This window comes from Sus scrofa, chromosome 17, assembly GCF_000003025.6.
Source record: "Sus scrofa isolate TJ Tabasco breed Duroc chromosome 17, Sscrofa11.1, whole genome shotgun sequence".
Classification (NCBI taxonomy): domain Eukaryota; kingdom Metazoa; phylum Chordata; class Mammalia; order Artiodactyla; family Suidae; genus Sus; species Sus scrofa.
This window is the reverse complement of record NC_010459.5, coordinates 36,810,417-36,836,986: the sequence shown is the minus strand read 5'-3', so window position 1 is coordinate 36,836,986 and position 26,570 is coordinate 36,810,417. Positions and strand designations below refer to the sequence as shown.

Genomic DNA, 26,570 nt, shown 5'->3' with positions numbered 1-26,570 from the left:
ACTTACTTCACGTAGTACAAGAATCTCTAGTTCCATCCATGGTGCTGCACATGGCATTATTTTGTTCTTTTTTATGGCTGAGTAGTACTCCATTGTACTACTTAATCCAACCTCCTCCTACAGGTTGAGGACCCTGTACTAGACCCATGAGGGTTACTCCATGGTTAGGGCAGCGCGGTAGAGAAGTGGCCTCCAGGAGGGGCTCCCCAACAACTTCTCCAGTCTCCAGAGGCCAGCTGGGCTTACTGGGCTGCTGACTACTTATTCACTCCCAAGACAGAGACTCTTAGGAGCCTCCATCCTGCCTGAAGTTTCTCCTCATCTGCCTTTTTTCCTGGGGCCAGGCCTAACCTGCTGTGAGCTTTGGCAGGTTCTGGCTGGGGGAGGGGGATCTGTCTGCCTTGCCATCTGTCCACCCTTGGCATCCATGAAGCTGTTTGGTGCCTGACCTTTCTCTGCTCACTGCCTTGCTCTGCCTGTGCTGCATGGGACTGGGATGTTGGTGGGGAGGTGGGGGAGGGAGGGGACGTGTCCTGATCTCTCCCTCAGGACGCTGCTCTTGGGCTCATGAAAATCACTCTGCTGCCCACCACGCCTTCTGGGGCCAGGGGAGCCCTGAGGTGCGGGCCTCTCATACTCACTCACCAGCTTGGGGGTCTGGCTGCTTCCTTCTGGACTCAGGGCCTCCCAAATATCTGTCTCCTGTATCTGTATCCTTTCTTAGGAACCTCAGTACTTCTCTTTCCTACTTCCCTCCTCTTGAGTAGGGAACCTTCCTTGTGTGGGGGGATTCTTTGCATCCTTTCTATACTCCATCCTCTCAAGGGCTGTGCCTTTGAAGCTCAAGCCCTTTCTCCGTTTTCTGAGGAAACTCCCTTCCCCGAGACACTGAATACAGAATTGAGACTACCTCTCCAGAGGCCAAGGGCAACCAGGAACTATCAGGGAGAAAACCCCTTCAGGTAATATTTCAAAAAGGCCTCGCCACCTTCCAGAACCCCTTAGCAAACTCAGAACCAGACTCCTTCTCAAGCAAGAATCATCTTTATTGCTCCTTGGATTTTCCATCGTGACTGTAGCCACTCTTGGACTCTCAAGGGTCTGGAGCACTTGTGGCTGAGGGGAAGGACTGGCCCTCGGTAAGAACCGACTATTCCTTCGGGACGGTCAGCAGCAAATGGTTCTGTGGATAGAAATGGGGAGATGCGCCCCATGTGCCCTCATGCACCCAAACCCAGCTCTCCCAGAGGCTGCTCCTGCTCTCCCGCTCCCAGAGGGGCTGTGTGTCCTGAGGGCAGAATCAGGGACCAACTGGACATGGGGATAGAGTGGAGGGAAGGAGGGGAATGCTTGTGAGGGAAGGACACACCAGTCTTTGGGGCTCTTCCTGAAAGCCTACGTGCCAGGAGGCCTCACATGTCTGTAGCATTGGGGTTCACCCTGCTTGGGTCACCCTGAGGGGGGCCTGTCACCCAGCCATAGCTGCCATGTGCTCCTATCCACAATGCTCAAACCTCTGCCAACCCGCCCATGTTGCTGGAGTCCATCTGCTCGCACCTGGTTTCCCCACAAGAATGGGAGCTCCTGGAGGGTTCAGGCACTGGGTCTGACTCATCTCTGTGCCAGCATCACCCAGAACAGGGCCGGCACAGAGCATCCAGTGACATATATTGACTGACTGAATGAGTGACATGTATTGAGTGACTGAATGAGTGACAAGTATTGACTGACTGAATGAGTGACATGTATTGACTGAATGAATGAGTGAGCCATGAGGGCAGCCATGGAAGGATGTGCAGGTTGTGCACTCACTGCCCCACACTAGGTGGTGTCGTTCGTGTACACTAACTACAGTATGAGTGGTACACTCTAGAGTTTACAGCATGGAACCAGCATGACAGTGCAGGGCAGCCTAGAAGTGAGTCAGTGAGTGAGCCAGCGAGCCCACCCTCCCTCTCACCCCTGCTGCTGTAGGTCTGGTTATGAGGCAGCTGCTGGGGCTCTGCCCTGACTTTGTTCTTTTTGGTATTCGGGTGCCCGCTCTGGCCCACCTGGCCAGGATTTGTGGCATCATTTCTGGAGCAGCCCCAGCTCCTGTATCACCTGTAGTAGCCCCCTTTCAGCCCCAACCTGCTAAAGCCACCCTGAGCTGACCCCTCCCTACAGGCACACGCTGGGCTGAATCTAGGGGAGGCTCTGAGGGTGAGGGCAGTGGACAGCATAGGCCAGGAGCTGGGGTTTTGTGAGAGAAACTGCTGCTGTCCCCTCCTGCCACCTCCTGCACAGTAACGTCTGGTCCTTGAAAGCAGACTTCTAGTGTTTCCTGAATGTCAGGACTGGGAACTGAGAGTCCTGGGTCCGGGATTTGTCCTGAAGCTGAAACTTTATGTCTGGGATGGTGGGTCACGTTCTGTCAGATGTCACAGTAGGGCTGGATGAGATCAGAGGTCGTGACCTTTCCTTGTGTTTGTGAGAGGACCCCTCGCTCCAGCCATGGGGAGGATATCTCTATCTCCATTTTACACAGACTGCAGACTGAGAGACACCAGGGGCTTGCTGCTCTTTAAGAGTGGGAATCTTTTTGGGAGTTCCTGTTGTGGCTCAGCAGAAGTGAACCTGACTAGTATACGTGAAGGTGCAGGTTCCATCCCTGGGCCCCCTCAGTGGGATAAGGATCCGGCATTGGCGTGAGCTGTGGTGTAGGTCACAGACACAGCTCGGATCCTGCGTTGCTCTGGCTGTGGTGTAGGCCTGCAGCTGCAGCTCTGATTCGACCTCTAGCCCAGGAACCTCCATGTGCTTCATCCACGACCCTTAAAAAAGCAAAAAAAAAAAAGCAAAAAAAAAAGGTGGGAATCTTTTTAGGGTGGGAAACAAAGACATGAAGGGAGTCTCTGAGCTCTGCCCTTGCCATCAGCCTCTTCTCGGGTTCACCCTCAGAGGGATGAGGAGGTGGGGCAGATTCAGAGCTGGCAGATGCCTCTGGAGACACCTCTCTGGTTCCTCTGCTGGTTTTCTCTGCCCTCTGGTCTCTGGACACATCTTGTTTCCCTGGCATTTAGCCAGCCTATGGCCGGCTCTGGTTCCCACCCTCTGGTGATTCACAGATAGCAGGTACCAGAGGCAACGGCTCAGTTCTGGGGGTCAGGACACCCAAGTTCTAGGGTGGTGGATGGGGGTGGTCCGGGCTAAGAGTACAGGCTTTGAAGTCAGATAAACCCCAGTTGGAATCCTAGCTCTGCTGCCCTGGACAGGTTTCTCTGCCTCTCTTTTGTACAATGGGAAAAATAATAGCATCAACTTCATGGAGCTAATTGGAAGATCCCCTGTGTAAGGCGTTGAAGCTCTTGGTGAGCCTTGGGTCTGGCTCCCTGAGGGAGTCATGGAGCCCTCTGGAGCCTCAGTTTCCTCATCTGTAAATGGGGCACCCCACCCAGAATGGCTGGGAGGAGACGGTGAGATAAGGGTGGTGAAGAGCTTTCCCGAGGGAGTGGCTCCTCTGCCCAGGCCTCTGCTTCTACCTCTGCAGGATGGGGACAAGGCACCTGTAGGACCCCACAGCCCTTCCAGCTCTGACCTCCCATGTGTGCCTCAGGCAGCTCCTTTATCCAGCATTTACCTGGGAGGGCTCCATTTGTGCCTGGTCGAAGGAAATGCCCTTGATGTTGGGTAGCAGGAGGCCTTGTTCTCTGAGCAGGTCTGTGAGAGAGGAGGATGGGAGAGCTCAGTGTCTTTAGGACCAGTGTCTGTGGTGCAGTGTGGGGCCAGCCCAGCTGACCCCTGGCTGGTCCTCTGCCCAGAACAGGCAAGGGATTGGGTATGTCCTCTCTGCTCCCCTTTCTCAGAGGCACCATCTCCATCGCCCATCAGACTGCCCCACTCCGGAAAGCCAGGTCTCCAAACAGCCACTCTACTCCAAGATGTTATTAAACGTCTATTTTGGAGTTCCTGCTGTGGTGCAGTGGGTTAAGAATCCGACTGCAGGAGTTCTCGTCATGGCTCAGTGGTTAACGAATTCGACTAGGAACCACGAGGTTGCAGGTTCAATCCCTGGCCTCACTCATTGGGTTGAGGATCTGGCGTTGCTGTGAGCTGTGGTGTAGGTCACAGACGTGGCTCAGATCTGGCGTTGCTCTGGCTCTGGCATAGGCCGGCGGCTATAGCTCCGATTAGACCCCTAGCCTGGGAACCTCCATATGCCATGGGTGTGGCCCTAGAAAAAGGCAAAAAGACAAAAAAAAAAAAAAAAAAAAAAAAAAAGAATCCGACTGCAGTGGTTCAGGTCACTGCAGAGGTGTGGGGTCAATCCCTGGCCTGGCATAGTAGGTTGAGAATCTGGTGTTGCCAAAGCTGTGGCAAAAATTGCAGCTGCAGCTTGAATTCAATCCCTGGCCTTGGGACTTCCATGTGCTGCAGGTGTGGCCGAGAAAGAAAAAAAAAAAATTATCTTAAGGGAATTTCTTCTCTAATATACTTAATAACTATGGACACAGTCTTACAAAGATACTTTTCTTAGCAGCATTTTAAGGAGTGTTCAATTTGTAGGAATCTATTAATGAATTTTATTCTTCTTGTTTAATTGAGGGAAATGGCTGAAAATGCTGTGTGCTCCCTAAAATGCTAAAATGTTGGCAGAGACAGAAAATGTCTCAGAAAAGGATTAGGAAAAAGTCAATACAAGCTGAAAAGTTAACACACAAAAATTTGGTTATATTACCAAGAATATCCATGAAATATATCAAAGAAAATATCCATGAGTATACTCATTTACCAAACATAGGAAAAATAGTTCTTAGAGTAAGATTTTGGTAAATGAAATAAACTTGGAGAATTGGTCATTTTGCAAATAGAATTTCAGAGAATTATCCAATTGATTTTTGGCCAACTGAGTTTTGAGCTTTGACCCTGAAGGCCTGGCCTAGACCCCTCCTCCTCCTCTGCACTGACCAGCACTTACCGCGTGCCATTCCGCCATCATATTCTGGGATCAGGGCAGGGGCTCATACACCCTTGCCAGCCTCATCTGTTGGTCTGGTCCTCTTGGATGGGGGTGGGGCAGAGGAAGAGGGACAGGTGCCCCTGGTCTCCAGTCTGTCCTCTGATCTTGCAGAGGCCTCCTCACCAGCTGCCTAGCTCCTCCTCATTTCAGTCCTCTCTCTGTTTTGGAACCAGACAGTCCTGCCTGCAGCACAGGCTTTCATGAGTCTCTCCTCTGCCAATTCTCTTACCTCTAGACCACTTCTTGCAAGCTGTTCTCCTGTATTTCCTCAGTGGCTTTGGCTCTAATTTTTTTCTCCTTTGGACAGGACTCCAGTATGAATAGCACCCCCTGGCAATGTATAATCTGCTGACATGGATGTTCAGACCCTGCAGGGCCATATAGGCTTCCTGGGCCAGACTTAGCCCTGGGTCATCTCTTGACTCTCACCATGACTCTGTGGTTCAAGATCCAGATATACTTACTGGGTGAACATCCCATGATAGGCACTGGCAAGGGTAGGATTCTTTTCCCCCATTCCTTTGCCCCATCCCAGTTCACGTTACATCCTTGCCTACCTAGATTCTGGCTGCCTTGCTGGATCTTGCATTTCTACATCTCCCACCTCCAGTTGGTTCCCCTTCTTCTTATTCTTTAATTTTTTTTTTGTTGTTTTTTTAAGGGATACACCCATGGCATATGGAGGTTCCCAGGCTAGGGGTCAAATCGGAGCTGTAGCCGCCAGCCTATGCCACAGCCACAGCAACTCAGGGTCCGAGTCATGTCTGCAGCCTACACCACAGCTCACAACAACACCAGATCCTTAAGCCACTGAGTGAGGCCAGGGATCAAACCCACGTCCTTATGGATACTAGTCAGATTCATTACTGCTGAGCCACGATAGGAACTCTTGTGTGGGTGATTCTTAACCAACCCCAGGAGACAAGGAGGAAGCCAGCTGTCTGTACAGGGCTTTGGGCATGGTTGATGCTGCTCCTGGTCACGTGGTATGTGGGTATGAGAGAAAGAGTGGGGCTCACTGTTATGATGGGGCAAAAACCTTCTCCTAAGAAGCTCCAAGACAGAGGCCTCCAGACGTTCTTCCTACAAGAGATAAAAGAGGAACAGGGAGCTCACTTCAGCTGGGTTGGCAGATTCTGACCATGGGAACTGGGGGGACCCCAGAGTACAGGTGCTCAACAGGAGGTCAGGAGTTGTCTTGGGGACTCCATCTTTAAAGGGTGTTGGAGCAGATAACCAGATTAGTGAAGGGACCGGGGAAAGTTGGGGGCCCTGAGAAAGGGTCACCTCACCCAGGTCATAATAACTATCTTCATATCTCTGCAGGGCAGTCCAGGAAACCAGTTGGGCCAGAGGAGGCCCCAGGGCCAGAGCTTCACAGGGACCAGCTTTGGGTCAGCCCAAGGTGGAACTCTCATTGCTGAGAGCTGTTTGGTAACGGGGGCAGGAATGTCACCTTGAGATAGCAAGCCTCCTTGTCACCAGGGATGTTCGAGAAATCTTGATCAGGGCAGCCCCAACCCATTTGGACAGATTGGGAAAAGGCTCTTTCTTCAAGACACTCTTTCGCCATCTGTTGGGAGACTCTCATAAACATTTGTACTTATATTGTCTATGATGTGGGTGAGTTGTGCAGTGTGCAACCCGTCCAACTATACATGACAGTCCAGGTTTGGACGACAACCTTCTGATGATGTCACAGAGGGGATCCCTAAACTGGGAAGATGAGCCCTAGGGTCTCTCAACCTGGTTTTCTACGCAAGGGAAGCCAGAGCGAGGCCTGATATAACAGGAGTGATACTTTTGAAATGTTTCCTGGTACATGTTTTCATTTAGTCCTTTGTTTTACTGTTTTTCCACCTTGCAGCCTCCCCCTGTTAGGGTTAGAGCACTGGGCTCACAGCCCATGGAAGCATAGGGTGGTGGGATGCCACTAGGGAGGGAAAAGGGAAGTTATTTTATGGGGCCTCTTTCAGACAAGCAGGGGTGGAGGAAAGCTCCACCAGCAAGAAGAGGACCTGGGAGAAGAGGCCGCATGCTCCACCCATGGACTTGCTAACAGTGGGGCCAGTGCCCCAAGGGCAGGGAGGGCCCAGGCCAGTCACACCGCAGAAACCCTGCACTGTCACAGGTGGGAGCAGGTGGCACAGGTAGCTTAGGATGCCATTCTGGGTGAGGAAGGCCAGAGAAGGGACACATAGCCTTGCTGGGGGCACAAACCAAATATTCTCCTGAAAGATAAGGAGGTGCCCTTAAAAATCCTGTGTCACCCAGGATGCTCCTCACTCCTTCCCACATCCACTCCATTGGGAAATCCTGGCAGCTCTACTTTGAGAATGCATCCTGCTCCCAGCCACTCCCCACCACTGCCACCTGCCATCACCTCATCTGAGCCTCGTCAACCTCTACGCTGAGCTCCCAGCCTGCTCCATGGGGCTTCTGCCTCCATCTAGCCTGGTCCCATCAGCTCCTCCTCTGCTCAGAACCCACCACTGGCTTCCATCTGTCTCAGGAAAAGCCCGCCCTCAGCAGCAGGCCCGGCTCCCTCTCTCATTTCCCTCTTCCCATTCGGATCCAGCTTCCCTGGATCCCCTGCTGCTCCCTGGCCCCAGGCACACTCCCCCACCCCCCCCAGTTCCCTCCTGTATTGCTCCTCTCAACAAGGCCTTCCCTGACCTTCCTTCTCAATAGTTACCCTCACCTGCGCCTCCCATCCTCCCTGCCCATCCCCTCTGCTTTTTCCATCGAGTTATCACCTACCCACATACTGTAACATCTACCTTACTGTAGTTAGTGTTTATTATCTCACGTTTCCCTGCTAGAATGTGTGTTCCACCAGGGCAGGGACATTTGTTGTGCTCACATCCTAAGAACCTAAGGCAAGGCTGGGCACGTAGTAGACACTCCGTAAGTACTTGTTAAGTATACACAAGGGCGAAATGGACAAGTTCTGAGGGTTCTCCCCACCCCCTGTGGGCATGGGGGCTCCAGGACAAGAGAGCCCCCAGGGAAAATGAGTGAGGCTTTCCACCCCCTACACCAGTGACTAAGGGCCTTCTTCTGGGCCTGCTGGTATGTCCTTCAGAACCGCAGGGAGGCTGAGGGTGTGGAAGGAGACTCACCTGCTTTGCAAGGCCAGGGGGGTAAGGGCCCAGGGTGACTGCGATGCTACCAGAGAAAAGAGATCACGGTTTTAGGTCCTGGCAGTGGCTTGAGGGGTGCAGTGCTCAGTGTACCTCTCGCCTTTCCTTCCCACCCCCATAAACTACTCCATTCAGCTGACAGCAAGCTTGGAAACTTGCACCCCAGAACCACTCTCTCCTCCCATCTCTCTCTCTGTCAGTCATCGTATTTTTTTCTGAATATCCCAAACCAAAAAAGAAAAAAAAAATTACCTGTTTGGAGTGAACTGGAGTTTTAATTCCCGATTTTTCGAGGAAAACACAGCCTTTGAAAGGAGTTTCTATGAGGAGTCGAAATTAGGTCAGAACAGGAGCGGAATCTTCCTTCCAGCCAGAGGGATCTCCTTTACCCCCTCGCTCCCTGAATGCTTGTCCAGGGCCAGTACCTCTCACCCGGTCCTCCTCCCACCCCCACACCCAGCTGCCGGGTCATGTGTGCTCTGACCATGAATGTGTGGGTGTTGCCGTGGGAGAGGGCACTGGTGGGTGCTGGGTGCTCCAGGAGGGCAAGGGAGGGAGGCTGGGACTGGATATGAGGGGCAGGGGAAGCTCAGTCAAAGGAAAGCTTTTCGCAGTGAGTCATTTGGCGGGAGCATCACTTGCTAGGAGCCAGAGAACCCCTTGGTTTCCAGGGGGTTGTCTCTAGGCTTCCGTAATTCACATAGTCACCTTATAAGCCAGAAATTGGACTTTTCACCACCAGCCAGAGATGACTGATTTCTAGGTCACAGAATCATGCCAGCTAAGGTTCCAGCATTCTGTTACACACACCAGATGCTCCTGGGCTCACCCGCAGTGGGGCGAGCCTCCTGCCACCTTATCTGAGGCATCTTTCCAATTTCAAGGTCCATGGAGTGGGAAATAGGAATCCCAAGGGGACTCAGAAGAGAGAAGTTAAGATTTTGAGGGAGCTGTGTGTCCCCAGAATTCCTGCCAGGGTCCAGGCCTCTCCAGCTTGGGTCACCTCTTTCTTGGGGCACCTTTTTCATCTGAGAACACAGATGAGTTTAGCCCTCTAGGAATTCCATTTCTCTGATCTTTTTCCTGGTTTTGCGGATGAGGGCGAGACAGTCAAGGGCACAGAAATGAGGGTATCTAAGGCAAAACCCTTTAGTTGCTAAAGAGGTCCTTGGAGAGCGCTGGGGGTTAAACTTAGGGGAGCAAGTGTTGGAGTATTTTTATGTTCTCACGGCAGGTGCAGCTATCTGGGTGTGCTCTGCTGGAATCTTAGCAGATGACACAGCAGTGAGGTTTGCTGCTGCCCCCCTGTTATCCAGCCTCAGTCAGCTGGCTATGGAGGGGCCCTTGTATGGACCCCTTGTCCCCCCAAATGAAGAGCTCAGAGGCTGACTCACCCAGGAAACTGAAACAGAGGAGGTGTTGCCAGGACCCAGAAGCACCAGGGAGCCCTGCTGGATGACTGCAGCTGTGTGGCCACCCAGGTGGACAGTGGGAGGGTTAGGGGTGCTGATGGTCAGTCCCACACTCCTTCTGGGCTGGTGAGAAGTCTAAATGAAGTTCAAGCAGAAATGGTACAGGCCTGGAGTTCCCATTGTGGCGCAGCAGAAACAAATTCGACTAGTATGCATGAGGATGCGGGTTTGATCCCTGGCCTTGATCAGTGGGTTAAGGATCCGGTGTTGTCATGAGCTGAGGTGTAATTCAGAGAGAGATCGGATCCTGTGTTGCTGTGGCCGGCAGCTATAGCTCCGATTTGACCTCTAGCCTGGGAACTTTAATATGCTGCAGGTGTGGCCCTAAAAAAAGAAAAAAAGAAAAAGTACAGGCCTGGACAGAAGATGGTGTTCCTTAGCCATCTTGGAGGAATGGAAACAAAGCCACCTTAGGAGTCAGGGTGCCTGTGTTTTCTCTTTTTGGGGGGGTGGTGTGCACCCACAGCATATGGAAGTTCCTAGGCTAGGGGCCAAAGGAGAGCTACAGTTGCTGGCCTACACTAACAGCTCACAGCTACGCCAGATCCCCTGACCCACTGACCGAGGCCAGGGATGGAACCCGCATCCTCATGGATACTAGTCTGATCCGTTCCTGCTGCGCCACAATGGGAACTCCAGGGTGTCTATGTTTTCATTCTAGCTCTGCAGCAACTTGCTGAGTGAACTTGGGAAGGTCACTTACCCTCTCTGAGCTCCTTTGAGGTGAAATTACATCCTCCTTTGCCCGGGCATGCATAGCAGGTAAGAACACAGAGTTGGGAGCCAGAGTCTAGTTCTAGTGCGTACAAACTGTGGCCTGAGAAAAGTTTTTTAATTTCTCTGTGCCTCAGTTTTCATGCGTGTGAACTGAGGATAATAATGGTATGTGCCTCAACAGGTTGTTGTGGGAATTAAATTAGTTGATTTCTATAAAGTACATAGAATGGAACCTGACATCTAGTGGTGCTCTTGTCATCTACTGTGGTTCTGGTTATTATTATTTTTCCATCAAGTGCCATCTTCTCAGAGCCTTTGGAGAGAGCATGTTGAGCACAGAGTTTGGAGTCTGGGACTAGGGTTCAAGTCCTGGTTCTGCTACTTACTAAGCTGTGTGCGCTTGGACAAGTGAATTCGCCCTGCTGAGCCTCAGTTTGCACACGCATAAAAAGGGGGTGAGAGGGCAGGCTTTCCGAGGATTACATCGATGTAGGCGGAGGGGTGTGGCACAGGGTCGTCGGTCACTACTGTCTGCCATGGGCACATCTGTTTGCCATGGGAGGTGTGCCTCTGCGAGGTTGGGCTTTTGTTCACTTGTGAATAACAGTGACAGCCACAAGGCCATGTCATCTGGGTGGAGCAATGACCTAAGTGAATTATCTCCTTTAATCCTCACAATATCTCCAGAATCCTCACAGTAATTTCCAGAATCCGCAGTAGGAAAGGCTGGCCAAATAGAACATGCCTCTGTGGCTCAGTTCTACCCCTTGTTCCAGAATCTTTCAAGAGCCTGGCCAAGGTGCTGGGGGAGAAGCAGGCAATATACCCACCTTGGGCCCCAGCTCCAGTTCTCTCGGCAACAGCAGCTGAATGAGGTCAGCAGCCTGGAAAAAGGGTGAGACATGTGTTGGCCTTTAAAATCCTAAAGGTCTGTTCTGAGCGGTCTGCAAGTGGTGTCAGCGGGGTTCAATGAGAAATCGAAATGGTAATTGTCCCCATTGGAGTATACCACTGGCACCCCACTCAGTCTCAGCGTGGGAGGAGACATTCACCTGTTTCTCACCATGGATTATTTGGAAAGCTTGACCTTTTATAGTTTCAATGCTTCTCCCCTCCCCAACATTCTATTGTGAACATTTCCACATAGGTGGCAAAATTGAAAGAATTTTTTTTTTGGACTTTTCTAGGGCTGCACCCATGGCATATGGAGGTTCGCAGGCTAGGGGTCTCATTGGAGCTGCAGCTGCCAGCCTACACCACAGCCACAGCAATGCCAGATCGGAGCCACGTCTACAACCTACACCACAGCTCACGGCAACGCGGGATCCTTAACCCACTAAGCGAGGCCAGGGATCGAACCCGCAACCGCATGGTTCCTAGTTGGATTTGTTAACCACTGAGCCACGACAGGAACTCCAAAACTGAAAGAATTTTGTAGAGAACTTTTATATCCTCATCACCTAAATTCTTCTATTAATATTTTCCTGTTTTTGCTTTATCGCATTTGTATTCATCTATCTATGCTCCATTGATTTTTGAAAACCATCAATCATTATAGAAAACACTATAAAAGGTATACAGTAAAAATTAAAAAATCCATCTCAATACTTCTTCCCTTTTTCCCTAAAATCCTATTCTCAGGGGTAGCCACTGTTGATATTTTGGAGCATATCCTGTCAGACTCTTTTCTACATACACAGAAGCATGGATAAGTGGGGACCTTCTAACCACGTGGTCCTGCACCTTGTTGATCCCCTCAACATCAGTACATATAGAACAACCCATTCTTTTAAATGGCTGCATAATATTCCACCTTATATGACCATAGCATGACTGACTTTATCAATTCCTTATACATGGACATCTAGGTTAACTTTATTTTTTTCACCCTGGAATAAGTGAAACTGCAAAGAACACCCTTGCATATATATCCTCAATTCGTGTAAGAATTTCTGTAGGTGTGAAATCACAGGGTCCACTTATAATGGTCTCACCTGTGTGGAAATGAGGGACCACTATGGGGAGGCAGGAGACCTGGCTCCAGTCCTGACTGCACTGCTGGGCGACTTGGGAAAGTCACTTTCCTTGTCTGGGCCTTGGTTTCCTTATAACACTAAATCTTTTCCAGATATGGATCTTGGGATTTCATGTTTCCATGTTGACTGAGTACCCATTGTGTGTGTCTTTTACATAGTATTCTGCTCATAGTTTCTTCCCTCAAAATGAGGGAGTCGGTGAACACATAAAGAACTGAATGCATGCAAATATACATGTGTGTGTATAAAACTTCGCACATATAGGTTTACTCGTGCACATACACCATGCGATCAGTGTTTTGAAGTAAAGAGGGGAGGGAGGAGAGAGAAAAAGAAGAGAGAAAGGGCTTAACTTCAGATACACACACACACACACACACACACACATTTTGCTTTTTAGGGTCAAAACGGAGCTACAGCCACTGGTCTATGCCACAGACACAGCAATGCAGTATCTGAGCCATGCCTGTGACCTGCACCACAGCTTACAGCAACGCCAGATCCTTAACCCACTGAGTGAGGCCAGGGATCGAACCTGCAACCTCATGGTTAGTAGTTGGATTCGTTTCCGTTGCACCACAATGGGAACTCCAACTTCAGATATTTAGATGTGATAGTCAAGGAGGGGCTCTCCGAAGTGATGACATGTGCACTTGAGACCTCAGTGGAGGGAAGAGTGTTCCAGGCAGAGAGGTCAGCATGTGCAAAGGCCCTGAGGTGAGCACCAGCTCAGCCTGTGTGGCTGGAGTGTAGTGGGTGATGAGACAGAGCTAGAGAGGTGGGCAGGGGCCACATCCACAAGGCCATGGGTGGCAGAGTGGGGACTGAGTTTCATTTAAAATGTGATGAGGGCTGCTGGGAACTTGTGAACTGTGATCTATCTGGATTTCTCCCTCATTTGATCCCCTCATTGACTCTGGGAACTTATTCTTCTTGTACACTTCTGTGTGTGCCTCCTTGCCTCCACTCAGGCCACTTCCTCAGAAACGTCTTCATTAACTGCAGTGTCCAGTCACTTGCTAATCCACTGCTCTGCTTATTGTAAATAAGATATTTTATTTATCTGAATGTTTTTTTGTTCAGTTTCTATTCCTCTGGTAGATTTTGATTTCTGCAAGGGCAAGGACCCTGTGTGCACAGGGTATGACATATAGCAGACCTTTGGTATAGATTTGCAGCATAAATATTATGAAAAGAGGAACAAAAAAGGGACCTGAGTGTTCAAAGAAGTCTCTCCAGAGGAAGGAACTTCTATACTGGGTTCTGAAGGCTGAGTAGGAGTTCTCCAGGTGAGGTCCAGAGAGGGGAAGGGACTAAGCCCACCCAGAAAGGCACTTCTGCCAGCTGGACCTTAGTTTCTTCATGTGAAAAATAGAGCAATAAAGTTACGTATTCCCCTTCCTCAAGCACTCACCGTAGGGTCCCAGAGATTCACATGGATCTCCTTGCTGGAGTAGAGGCAGGACAGGATGTCATTGTAGGTTTCCAGTGGAAAGGCCAGGTCTGCCATGCTGTCCTGGGCTAATGTGGGGAGGGGATTGGGGTCCAGGTAGTCAGGCTTGGGAGCTCTCTTGCCTGAGCCACAGGGGGTCACAAGCTTCAGAAAAATGAAGAAGGAAGGAGAAGTTCAGTGGGAACATCCTCTTTGGCCAAAAATGGTTACAGCTGATATACGGAGGGCTCAGTAAGTGCTAGGGACAGTGCTGCACATTTCAGGCCACGATCTCATCTCAACCTCACAACAGCACCATGAGATGGACACTGTTATCCTCGCCATTTGATTGATAGATGGGGAAACTGAGGCCCAGAGGGGAGAAGCAACTTTCTCAAGATCTTACACTAAGAGAGGTGGAGCTGGCTTCTGAACCCACAAGCCACGCTTCCTTGCCTCCCCTTCACGTAGCCCCATTCCTTTCTCCGCGCCTTTGTTAACAGCACCCCCACCCATATCCTTCCTGTCCTCCTGACCCCCCCCCCGCCCCCCCCGTGACCATTCCATGGAGGAGTTGGGCAGCCAGCTTTGTTTCTTCTCTGGGCCTCAGCTTCTCCATCCGAGGGTCCCTTCCAGCTGGGCACACACACGGTCCTGCTGCTCCTGAGACGCCCCACCAGCCCTTTTGTTGGAGCCTAATTCTGGCTCATGGGACACGCAGCCCCCGGCCTCTCCTGTTCTCCAGGGTTGAGGTGGGACTCGCCGGGCTTGGGGGCAGGGCCCTTTCTTCCCCCTTCCCCTCTCTCTCTCTTTTGCCCACTTCCTTCACTCGCTCCTCCTCCTCCTCTTTCTACCTCCTATCCAAGAAGCCCCACCTCATTTTCTTTCTTTTTTTTTTCTTTTTAGGGGTGCACCCACAGCATATGGAAGTTCCTAGGCTAGAGGTTGAATCGGAGCTGCAGCTACCGGCCTACACCACAGCCCCAGCAATGCAGGATCCAAGCCGAGTGTACTATCTGTGTCACAGCTCACGGCAACACTGGATCCTTAACCCACTAAGTGAGGCCAGGGATCGAACCTGCATCCTCATGGATTCTTGTCAGGTTCGTTACCGCTGAGCCACAGCAGGAACTCCCCCACCTCATTTTCCTCTTTGCCATCCTCCCCTGGCAGTGGCTGTTCCCACAGGGTCTGCCCAGGCTGGGGGGCCGGCTCACCTGGACCTTCATCAGGATGGCCTCCTCCGTGAACTCTGTGGTGGTGACGTGGTACTGGAAGTCTTCTGGGTCCGAGATGGTTGGGGCTACAGTGGGGAAATGAAACTGGGGCTCAGCTTCCCTGGGGGAGACTGGAAGGGTACTGGGAGGCAGCCAAGCAGGGAGAAACACCTTCTCCCTCTCTGCTTAGCTTTAAGTTCCTTGTGGGCTGGGCCTGTGCTTCTTGTAATAATGAACACTCATTGAGCCATAACTTTGTGCCAGGTTATAGGTATTATTGCAGAAGTCCATTCTGTGGGCCTAGGATTATGCCCATTTTACAGACTGGGAAACTGAGGCTCGGGGGGAAAATGACTTACCAAGGTCATAAGGCATAATGCCCTTTTTCCCCCTCCACTAGGAAGTAGGCTCCTGTGGGAGAGCTTGGTCTGTTTTATTTCTCATCATATTCCCAGAGCCTAGAAGCGTTCTGGCATACAGGCGGGGGACAGCAGATAAGCTGCTTCCTTGCCCAGGAGCTACATACGCAGAGTGATGTGTAACAGGTCTTCCAGCAGCAAGTTGAGCAGGGTGGTGGCCAGGGGGCACACCTGGAGGGAAGGCATGAGAGGGTTGTTGCTGAGGTCGGGGTAATTCAAGGGACTGTCCCTCGAGGTCATGCCCCTCTCTCAGGGGGCAGGCAGGGATAAACAACTTACTATCTTCTGCAGGAGGAAGGGCAATGCCTTGTCTAGGACATCTGTCGCCAACTTCAGAGCTTCGTTCACCAGGAGGAGGCCCATGCTAGGGGCGGGGAGAGCAGATGGGGTCTGTGATGCTATGGAAGGGGCCACTGAGGCCAGATGGGGAATCCAGGGCGGGGCTGAGGAAAGCCCCAGTGGGCCTGGGTAACATGGAAGCTCAGAGTGGCTGCTTCCTTCCCCAGCTGGTGTCCCTTTCCTCTCCTTTTTCCTCTTCGCCCCTTTCCTTTTCTTTTTTCTTTCTTTCCTGACTTGTTGCTTTCGCTCTCCTTGACTTTCTCCTCCTCCTCTTTATTTCCTCCTGATTCTTCCATTCTGCCACTGTCTCTTTATTTCTCTCTCTGATAAAGGTCTCTGGGATTGCCATTTAGGGAGAGATCACAGTGGAGGTCTTCCTGGAGGAGGTGGCTTTTGTGTTGGGGATATATAAGAGTCATAGGTCGTGGCCACTGTATGTGGCAGGTTCTGTGCTAAGTAGCTCATATGAGTTAGCTCATTTCTTCCCCTACAACCCATCTCTTGCTGATGGGTTCTGTGACTGATCCCATTATACTGGCGAGGAAACTGAAGCTCCTAGAAGTCATACCGCTTGGCCAGGGCTCCCAGTGTTAGGAGACAGCCAAACCAATATCTGGCTTGGGTGGATGCACACTCTTAACCACGACCTTCAATGTGGAGGCAGGAGATGCTGATGGGTGGTGTGAACTGGTGGCCTTGGAGATGACCCTGTCCTTAATACCCCTGGTCATTCTAGACAGCTTAGGCTGGGGAGAGGCAGCCCCAGCCTGGAGTCTCAGTGACAGGCTGAGCTCAGGAATCAGGGTAGGTACTCACTGCTCCAGAACCTCGATGTTCAGGAACCCTGGTGGGGTGTGGCACTCCTCGAAGGCCACGTTGGTCTTGTTCCCTATCTGCTCCAGCCGCACCCCGATGCGGATGTTCTTGATGACTTTGAACCGCAGGATCCTGTAGGGGCAGCATGTCTGGGCAGGCTCCAAGCCACAGCCCTGTCACAGAAGTCACAGGCAGCTGCCTGGAGGGCTTAAATGAGAGACTAGGAGAGTTCATGAAAAATACAAAGTTTAAACTTTGGAAAACTTGAAAGATCTGATAGCTCCGGGCCAGCATCCTTGTTGGGTGACATTCACCTGGGGCTGATGTGACCTTGCGATGGGCCACATGCGCTCCAGTTTGCTCTAGTCCCCACCAGACCAAGGATCAAGTTGCATTTTCACTGCACATCATCATAAAGGTGATATGTTTGTTGTATAGCCAAGATTTAATATTTTTCTCTGTCCATGTGGCTATCAAAGAAATTGTTCTTTGTGCTTACTTTTCTACTCAAAAAGGAACCTAGACAAAGAACGCCATGTTTTAAAAAACCCACAAGAGTGGACATTTGGGGGCATTTAAGAATATTCCTGTTTCATGTGCTAAATTCTGCTCATGTCACTCCCCCCGTTGGCTGTTGTGTTTACGACCCCAGGTCAGCATCATCATCCACAGTTTAGCGAGAGATCTGACCTCTTATACTGGCAGTGAACTCTCACCACAGCCAAGGGCTGTAGGGGACTCGATCATAACGTTCCGGGGTGAGGCCCAGAGAATGGACGCCCTTGCTCAAGGACAGATGCCTAGATGGTCAGTGGGATTGGGGTCTAGGTATGCCAGACTCCAAGGTGAGCTTGAACCAGGCACTCCTCAGGTCTCCCCGTGGAAGCAGCCACCTTTTACTCAGATGGGGCACATGTCCCCTGACATGGAAGTCAGAGGGTTTTATCTCAGCCTCTGCTGCAAATTCACTGTCATCCTGGTCATGTCCCTCCCTGACTCGGTGCTTCAGTTTCCCCATCAGAAAAAGTGACTGCGAAACATGCCCAAGTGAAAAGGATTGTTGTGACCCTTATGGTGACGCAGGCAGCAGACTTCTGTTGGCCTCACATGGCTGCCCGGAACCAAGGAGTGTGGGGAGGAAGCCCCCAGTGCACACATCACCTCTGGAGCGAGAGGTACAGTTTGTTTCGCAATGTGACCTGCAGCAGGCTGTCACTCAGGATTTGCAGGGTGACCTCGGGTCCTTTGGCATCTTCTATGACCAACCTGTGAGCAGGATAGGGGGTGTTGCTTGTGTGTCTGGTAAGGCCCCTGTGACCGCAGAGCGTGTAGGTCAGTGCTGGCTAGAATACAGCAGACACTGGGAAGGGTGGGGGCAGCTTTGAGACAAGCCCTTCCCAGCCTGGCTGCAGAACGCTGGGCTCGAGTTCCTGCCTCTAAGCCCTGAAGACCTGGACATATCCCTTCCCTTCTCCGGGCCTCAGTGTCACCCCCTACAATACGGGGACAACACAGTGGAGGAGCTGTCCGTGCACATTTAACCAGTCTGAATTCAAATACGAGCCTCCTGCAAAGAGACGCAAGCAGGTGGGAGTCAGAGAAAGTCAGATGGCTGGCGATTCCCCCTGCCTTCCTCTCAGGGACCACCTGCCCTGCTGAGCATCAGAGAGGCGGGACATGAGTCTCCTGTTCCTCACAGTGAGCTCAGGTCCCAGCATCTTCCTGAGCTAAGAGGAGCCCAGACTTTTATGTGCTTTGTGAACAGTAGACACAAGCTGGTGACTCTTCTGGTACCCACTGGAGTGGACAGCAACGAGTTCCAGAGCTGGAGGAAGACCTGGATGGATCAGGCTCCCCAGAGGCTGTATGCCTGCCTCTAGCGTGGGAACATTCATGGTTCCAGGGTTTTTAAGAATGACTTTGGGAGTTTCTGCTGTGGCTCAGCAGAAAATGAGCCTGACTAGTATCCATGAGGATGTGATTTCTATCCTTGGCCTTGCTCAGAGGGTTAAGGATCTGGTGTTGCTGTGGCTATGGTATAGGCCGGCAGCTGCAGATCTGATTCCACCCCTAGCATGGGGCTTCCATATGCTGCAGGTGTGGCCCTTAAGAAAAAAAGAAAAAAGAAGAAGAAAAAAGAATGACTTGGACCACGTGGGGGTTTCCCTATGGCCCTCCCAAGCTGATGCCTATGCCAGGATGGGTGAGCACAGGTGGTGCAGATGCATGGGCAGAGGCGAGTGGTGACCAGTCCTAGACCTTGGGATGGGCTGGGGCAAGCGTGGGCCCAGCCCTCTCCTCCCAGGCCTCTCTGGGAAGCACTCCCGCCCGCTCCAGTGCCCTAGCTTTTCATTTCATTTCACTTCCATCAGAAAACTTCTTCTGGACTCTTATCATCTTAGGACCCATCTGGCTCTCCCTGCTCATGCTGGGGGATGGCTTTGGAGGCATAGCCATAGCTATGTAGGTTGAACTTGCAGGAATCTCTGCCCTAATCTAAATGCATACCATCCATTTATCTTGGTGCTTATTTTATCAGAAGTTTCCAACTCAGTTGCCCTCAGGGCCAAGCAGGTAATGTAAGAGGGGGTAGAGGGAGTGGCTGGGGATGGACTTAAGGTCTGCAGACTCTACACCACTGATTGCCACGTGGGAGGCCAGGCCAGGTGTGGCCACATCTTTGTTATTGAAGGAATTGGAGTTATGGGCTGAATCCCCCCTCACTTGGAATTCATATGTTGAATTCTTAGCCCTCAGTGCCTTATAAAGTGAACTGATTTGGAAATAGGGTTGTTGCAGATGTCATTAAGATGAGGTCATACTGGAGTAAGGTGGGGCCCTGGTCTAACATGACCGGTATCCTCATAAAAAGGGGGAATTTGGACACAGACACAGACACGCACCCAGGGAGAAGGCCAAGTGAAGACGGAAGCAGAGATCGGGTGATCACTCTACAGGCCAAAGAAAACCAAGGAGTGCCCATAAACCCCCAGAGGCTAGGGGAGAGCCATGGAAAACGCCTTGATCTTCTAGTCTTCAGAATTTCTGTGGTTTAAGCCACTGTTTGGGTACTTTGTTATGGCTGTCCTAGCAAGCCAATACATTCAGAAAATTCTGGATTTTTAAAATCCTCCAGATATATTATTATTATTATTATTATTATTATTATTATTATTATTATTATCTTTTTAGGGCCACACCTGTGGCATATGGTGGTTCCCAGGCTAGGGGTTGAATTGGAGCTGCAGCTGCCGGCCTATGCCACAGCCACAGCAACACCAGATCTGAGCTGTGTCTGCAACCTACACCACAGCTTATGGCAATGCTGGATCCTTAACCCACTGAGCAAGGCCAGGGATTGAACCTGCATCCTCATGGTTACTATTCAGATTCGTTTCTGCTGAGCCATGATGGGAACTCCAGAATCCTCTGGATTTTTAAAAGTTGGCAGTTCAATGAAATATTTTTAATAATACCCTGCAAGTTTGTGATACTGCCAGCCTATTATCCCTGACTGAGATTCTGCTTTGTTCCTTGGAGGATTTCAGGTGGCTTGGAGAAGTTTAAGGACTTATACACTTGCTGAGGGCTCCCCAAGCTGTAGAGAAGCTCCAGAGACACTCAGGGCTCCCATCTACCCACCTGGAATTCTACTTGACAGGTGAGAACACTGGGCCTGAGGGGGAAGAAAGGCCAGAAGGTGACTTACCCACCTGCCTGGAGAAGCTTCCCTAGTGGTGGGAGGCTCTGCCCCAAGAGCAGGTCTGTGACCAGCGACAGGTCCAGCCCACTGCTCTTCTTGGAGAGGCCTTTTCTGACGAAAGGCAGGTGGTCCAGGATGGTGGCGCCTTCACTTGTGGCTCCCATCACGGGGATCTTGGCCAAGCGATCCAGGACATGGTGTTTCAAGAACATGTCTGAAATGTCTGAGGACAAGGCCCCCTTAGCGTGGGGCTCTGCCCTCATTCAGTCATTCAACAAATGCCCACTAGCACCTGCTTTGAGCCGACGATTTAGACAGTCATTCAGCCGCAAGTACTGATGAAACTCTTATTCTCTTCTGGGCTCGGGGATCAGGAGCATTGAGGCTCCTGCCCCCATGGTTGTTACATCTAATGGGGTCACAGACAACAACTGAGCCCTCAGGTAAGCAAGCAAGGCAATTTCCTTCCTCCCTCCCTCCTTTCCTTCTTTTCTTCCTCCCTTCCTCCCTCCCTTCTTTCCTTTCCTTTCCTGGCCACTTAGGGCAATGCTAGATCTTTAACCCACTGACCCAGGCCAGGGATTGAACTCCCGTCCTCACAGACACTATGTCGGGTTCTTAACCTGCCGAGCCATGATGGGAACTCTGGCAATTTTTGAAAATAAAAGAGTTGAGTCAGGGCTGACAGGGGCTGGTGGCAGGTCTGTGTGAGATAGAATGGTCAAGGAGAGCCTCTCTGAGGGGGAGGCATTTGAGCTGAGCCTGGAATGAAGACATCCACTCTTGCAAGATCTGGGGAGAGGACAATGTAGACAGAGGGAACAGCACGTACAAAGGCCCTGAGGTGGTAACGAGCCTGGTGAGTGTATGAACCAGAAAGATCGGTGAGGTTGGACTGTGGTGAATGGGGTTGGAGACGAATGGACAACAAGGAGCTCACAGCCAAGAGTTAGGGAGAGAGACAGAAGGACAGATAGACAGGATGACAAATATGATATGCTTAGATAAGGCCATAAATGAGGTTTCACCAAAGGGCTGTGGGAACCCAGTGGAAGGAGGTTCCTCCTGCTGGGGACATTGGGACTGTTAGAGCTTTGCCGTAAAGCGTGAGTCAGACTTGAATGTGTTGGGAAGGAGGGAAAATTGTTGCAGGGGAAGGAACAGCACAAGCAAAGGAAGGAGGATGAGAGGTCCATAGAGGTGGTCAGGGCAGTTGGTGGTGGAAGAGGCTGCGGAGGCAGCGCCTTGAAAACCAGGATGGGGAGCTCAAAGCTTCTCCTGAAGGCACTAGGGAGCCACTGCAAGTGTTAGGGCAGGGGATAGATGGGGACAGCTCTGGGCAAAGGAAGGCAAATTCTGCCTCTGATGAGGAGGAGGCTGGAAGAGGAAGAGCCTTGAGCAGGGAGGTGGTGCCATCTTCCACCCCTGCCCTTCTCTGGGTTCCTGCCTCCCACCACCCACCCCTTACATTTTACCTGTTTCCAGCTGATTCTTGCTGATTCGAATGAAGACCAAGTGCTGGGCCTTCCCTTGGGCCTGGGGCAACAGCCCCCCGCATAGCAGTGACCCCAAGAGCAGCAGCATCCTCCTGTTCAGGACCTGCGGACACAGAGCTGGGCCACCTCCGTGTGCTCACTGAGGGCCACTGCCTAGCTTCTCCCACCTCTGCTCTCCTAGAACCATCTCTCCAGCTTTCCTTCCCTTGCTTCTCCCCATCGCTCTAGATCTGCTGCTCCTTGAGCGCAGCCGTACTTCCCAGCACCTCCTGTTAGTGCTTTCTGTTCCTCTGCCTGAAATTCTCCCCCCTCAGGTGGGCTGGCTTCACATCTGGGCTTTGCCACTTCCTGACTGTGTGACCCTGAGCCAGTTACTTGACCTCTCCATGCCTCAGTTTTCTCATCTGTGAAATGGGGACAATCACAGATTGTTGTGGGGAAAGCATTCGATCACATGAGCGATGGAGTTCCCGTCGTGGCTCAGCGGTAATTCCATGAGGATGTGGGTTTGATCCCTGGTCTCGCTCATTGGGTTAAGGATCTGGCATTGCAGTGAGCTGTGGTGTAGTTTGAAGGCATGGCTCAGATCTGACATTGCTGTGGTGTAGGCTGGCAGCTGGAGCTCTGATTCGACCCCTAGCCTGGGAACTTACATATGCCACAGGTGTGGCCCTAAAAAAAAAAAAAATATGTGAGCAAAGCACTTAACAGGCAGTGTACCCAACAGCTGCTTTGTGGCTGTGCACCATTGTGAGATGTTAAAAGAGGTAGTACTCCCTTTTAACCATGGAGGTTTCTGGATCTCGAGGAGGACAGGAGGTGGAGGTCCTGGGAGAAGCACCACAGTGGCTGGGGTAGGCACCGTGGGGCTTGAAGCTTTGGCTCTTTAGCAACTAGCAGGGAAATACTTCAATACTTCAATCATCCCATTTGCACTGGTTCCTGCCTGCTGAAACTCAGCTCTGCCCAGGAGGTCAAGGGGGCATAGTTGGGACCCCAGCGCCTGCAGGCAGGGGGCTCTCCAAGTGGGTAAAGGTGTGCTGCCAGGAGTTGCAGCCTTTGGAACTACAAGGCAGAGGGCAGCCAGAGGCGGACACCTCCAGGGCAGATGCCAGTGTAAGCAGGGCCCTCTAAGGAGCCAGCCCACCCCACCCCAGTGCCCATGAAGAAGCCACCCAAAGGCTAAACCTTGCCCCTGAGTAAGGACAGGACACCCCCAAGGTGGCTGAGCCTACTCTGGAGTGCCTGAGACCTTCCTGGCATTGCCTCGGATAAGTAACATCCAGTTTTTATGTTGCCTGGTGGCAGGAGCTCAAAACTGATTAACTGGGTACTGGAGGAGTTCCCCGATGGCCCAGTGGTTAAGGATCTGGCATTGTCACTGCTGTGGTGCAGGTTTGTCCCTGGCCTGGGAACTTCCACATACTGTGCAAGTGGCCAAAAAAAATTGGGTGCTGGAAGAAGAAAGTTTCTTGTTTCTTTGCATGTGCAAATTTTGGACTGGAAAATTGGTACTCATGGCATTTGCTATTCATATTTTGCTTCCAGGCTGATCCAAAGTTCATCCACTATTCATCCAACCAGTGTTTAGCCAATGCCTATGTTGGGTACTTTTCCCAATCAGCTCACCCAAGTCAGGTTTCTCCTCCCTTCCTGCCCTTAAGGACCTCATACCATCTCAGGCCTCTGGATCGCCTACCAGCCCCGACTTCTACTTGAGTCCTTACTATGTGGCAGGCCCCCTCCTGAGAACTTTACAGGCTCCCTTACATTATTGAATCCTTACCATAATGGTCTGGGGACATGGATAGCAGGCCCAATTTACAGGTGACAAAACCGATGCGCGGAGAGGAGAAATGGCTTGCCCAAGGTCACCCAGGTGCTGGCTGACCCAGTGATTTGAACCAGGTTGCCCTGGTGCTGAGAATCTCTGCACCATGTCACCAGATTATTGTAAATGCTGGAGAAATATTTGAGAAATGCCCACGTTAGCCTCCTCGTCCTTACCTCTCCAAGAATAGGACAGGCTCTCCTGAATGTCTCCTGGGCCTCTGTCTCCAGCTTCTCAGAAAGACACAACTTTTATAACCTGAGCTCAGGTGGGCGGGAACATGGCAGGAATCCACCTCCTGGCCGGGCTTGCTCTCAGCGGAACCCTTCAGTGGAGGGAGGGGTCCTTGGCACCTGGTGACCTTGGAGCTTCTGGCCAGAATTGATAGGGTTTGTCGCTGAGGCCCAAGGGGCAGACTCTGGGGCTGGGCCAGAGGACCCAAGGAGGAAGTAGGTGGGGGTCCTGTGATTTTGGGGGTGGGTCCTTCCTTTTGGAATAATATCAGAGCTATGGAGCCTGGGGCAGGGCTTCCAGTTCTTAGGAGGGTCCCCAGGAGGCTTCTGTGACAGGAAGTAGCAGTCAGAGAACCCAAGGGAGGAAGGGTGTATGTTGGGGGTGCATGGAGAAGAGCAGGTGTGAGGTAGAGGCAGGCCTGGGAGGGCCCAGTGACCACCTTGTGGCCACTCCCCATGCCCTTTCCATGTATGTCACCTATGCCATGCCTCTGCAGCCAGACAGGCCTGGGTTCAAATCCCCACTGTGACTCAGAAGCTGTGTAACTGTGGGCCAGCTACTTCCTCTCTGAGCCTCACATATGTCTGCAAAATGGAAATAATAAATCCATCTATATCTGTTGGGTATTGTGAAGATCCATTGGGGTGACTCATATAGATGTGTCAGCATAGGGCTTGGCACATAGGAAGGGTTCCTCAAAAGTTGCTTATTTACCGTTTTATAGATGAGAAAACTGAGATTCAGAGAGGTTAAGTGATTTGCTCAATGTTACACTGCATGTCTGTGGCAAAACTGGGATTTGAAATCAAGACCCAGAGAGGAAACTGGCTACCCAGTGAAAGGGAAATTCAGTGTTACCATGTAAAGCAACTCGAAGACTTCCCATCCTCAATCTTAAGCAAATTGTTACGCAGGTGTCCTCTTCCATGGGAGTGCTGGCACCACCGCTGTAAGTACCATAGTCGGCTGTGTCAGCCTCGACTCTTTCATTAACTGCTGTCTGGAGCAGTCATCCCAGTGGGGGGCACAATTCATGTCTAAGTGGCTTTTAGATTTTCCACAGGGTTCTCCTTATGGATAATTCCTTTCCCTTCTACAATCAGAGACATGGGCAGAGCAGGAGCTAAACTCCATTCTTCAGCTGGACACATGGGGCAGAGGGGCTGAGGTGGAAGAGCTGCTTCTGGAAGCAGTAGCTGTGTAGGAAATGCTAGGTCAGTGTTAGCTAGTTCTGAAGTTCTTACTTTGTCTAATGTCAAAAGCCAATGGTTAGAGTTCCCACTGTGGCTCAGTGGTAATGAACCTGGCTAGTAACCATGAAGATGCGGGTTCAATCCTTGGCCTTACTCAGTGGGTTTAGGATCCGGCGTTGCCATGAGCTGTGGTGTACATCGCAGATGCGGCTCGGATCTGGCATTTCTGTATCTGTGGCTGGCAGCTGCAGCTCCGATTCAACCCCTAGCCTGGGAACTTCCATATCTTACATGTGTGGCCAAAAAAAAAAAAAAAAAAAAAAAAAAAAAAAAAAAAAAATCCGGAGGCTAATGTTAGTCTGGTGTGGTATCAGATCTAGAATAAAATCATGGACTTTTTGGTTGGAAGATGCTTTAAAAGTTGGCAGGTCCCCCCCATTTCTGCCTATTGAGTCTCTGCATCCCTGCCATGTGCCATACTCCTGCCTGGGGCCGAGAAAGGCTCTAGGGTTAATTTTCTCATCCAAGTTACTGGGCTCTGGTGCTGGATGTTGGGGGAAGCACGGAGGTCTCCCTTTCCTCTAAGATCTGGCTTCTCTAAACAGGTTAGGAGGGAAGATTTTGGCTGGATTTTCTGGGGGTGTCCTCTTTGAAAGGTTCTCATTGCCTGGTGAGTCAGGCTTTAAACCTAGATATAATATGATTTCAGAAAATAATGGGATGTGTTGTTTAGGGGCCTGGACTGTGGCAGGAAGGGGGACCCCCTTCCAGGGCCCGAGAATGGGTTCTTGTCTAATACTCGAAAATGAATTGTCTGAGGAGATACACGTGCTGACAAAGCAGGAGACCTTATAGGGAAGGGGCGCCTGGGCAGAGAGCAGCAGGTGCGGGAACCCAGGAGAACTGCTCTGCCACATGGCTCGCAGTCTCCGGTTTAATGGGAACGGGGTTAGTTTCTGGATCACCTCTGGTCGGTCGTCTCACTTGGCCTGAACTTGGTCTGGCCCAGGGTCCTTCCTGATGGCGCGTGCATCTCTCAGCCAAGACAGATTCCAGCACCAAGGATCCTGGGAGGTTGGTCATCTCCTCCCTCCTATTGATCCCTCCCAGATCCTCTGGGTTAGTCTTCAGGGCAGCACCGTATTCCTTATCAGGGCCTCCTGTTGTGAGACAACTCAAGCAAGCAGCTATTGTTGTGCTTGGCCAAGGTGGGCAGTTTCAGTCAGTGGTCCTCTAACAGGACCACAAAGCGTGGCTGGGAGTCGAGGAAGCTTGGGGAGCTGCAGCACAGGGCCTCACACTCAGTAACTGCCCAGCGGGCTTCACTGACCCTGGTAGAGGCACCTTGTGCAGGATCCTGTCCTGGCCCCTCCCTGTGCCTCTCAGCCCCACACAGATCTTGAAGTAAAAACTCCTTCCTGGGCTGCTTTTCTATGTTGTGAGTTGTCTTAGGCCTGTTTTTATTGTGAAGTTGGGTCACATCTTTTCCTGAAACACCCACCTCATGACATGAGCTCTGTGTG

The 26,570-nt window shown here is 51.3% G+C and overlaps 1 protein-coding gene across 3 annotated transcripts; it reads right to left on the bottom strand.

The window, feature by feature from the left end:
• Positions 1,029-25,342, bottom strand: BPIFB5 (long palate lung and nasal epithelium protein 5). Of its 3 annotated transcripts, none has more exons than XM_005672829.3 (16): positions 23,797-25,342; positions 21,769-21,892; positions 20,300-20,516; positions 17,752-17,856; positions 16,591-16,722; positions 15,715-15,799; positions 15,543-15,606; positions 15,017-15,102; positions 13,782-13,964; positions 11,162-11,215; positions 9,537-9,689; positions 8,395-8,462; positions 8,122-8,167; positions 6,019-6,082; positions 3,620-3,699; positions 1,029-1,183 (listed from the first exon to the last, which is right to left on the bottom strand). In XM_005672829.3, exons 2-16 carry the CDS (start codon positions 21,875-21,877, stop codon positions 1,151-1,153), a joined length of 1,479 nt encoding a protein of 492 aa, XP_005672886.1. In that variant the 5' UTR covers positions 21,878-21,892; positions 23,797-25,342; the 3' UTR covers positions 1,029-1,150.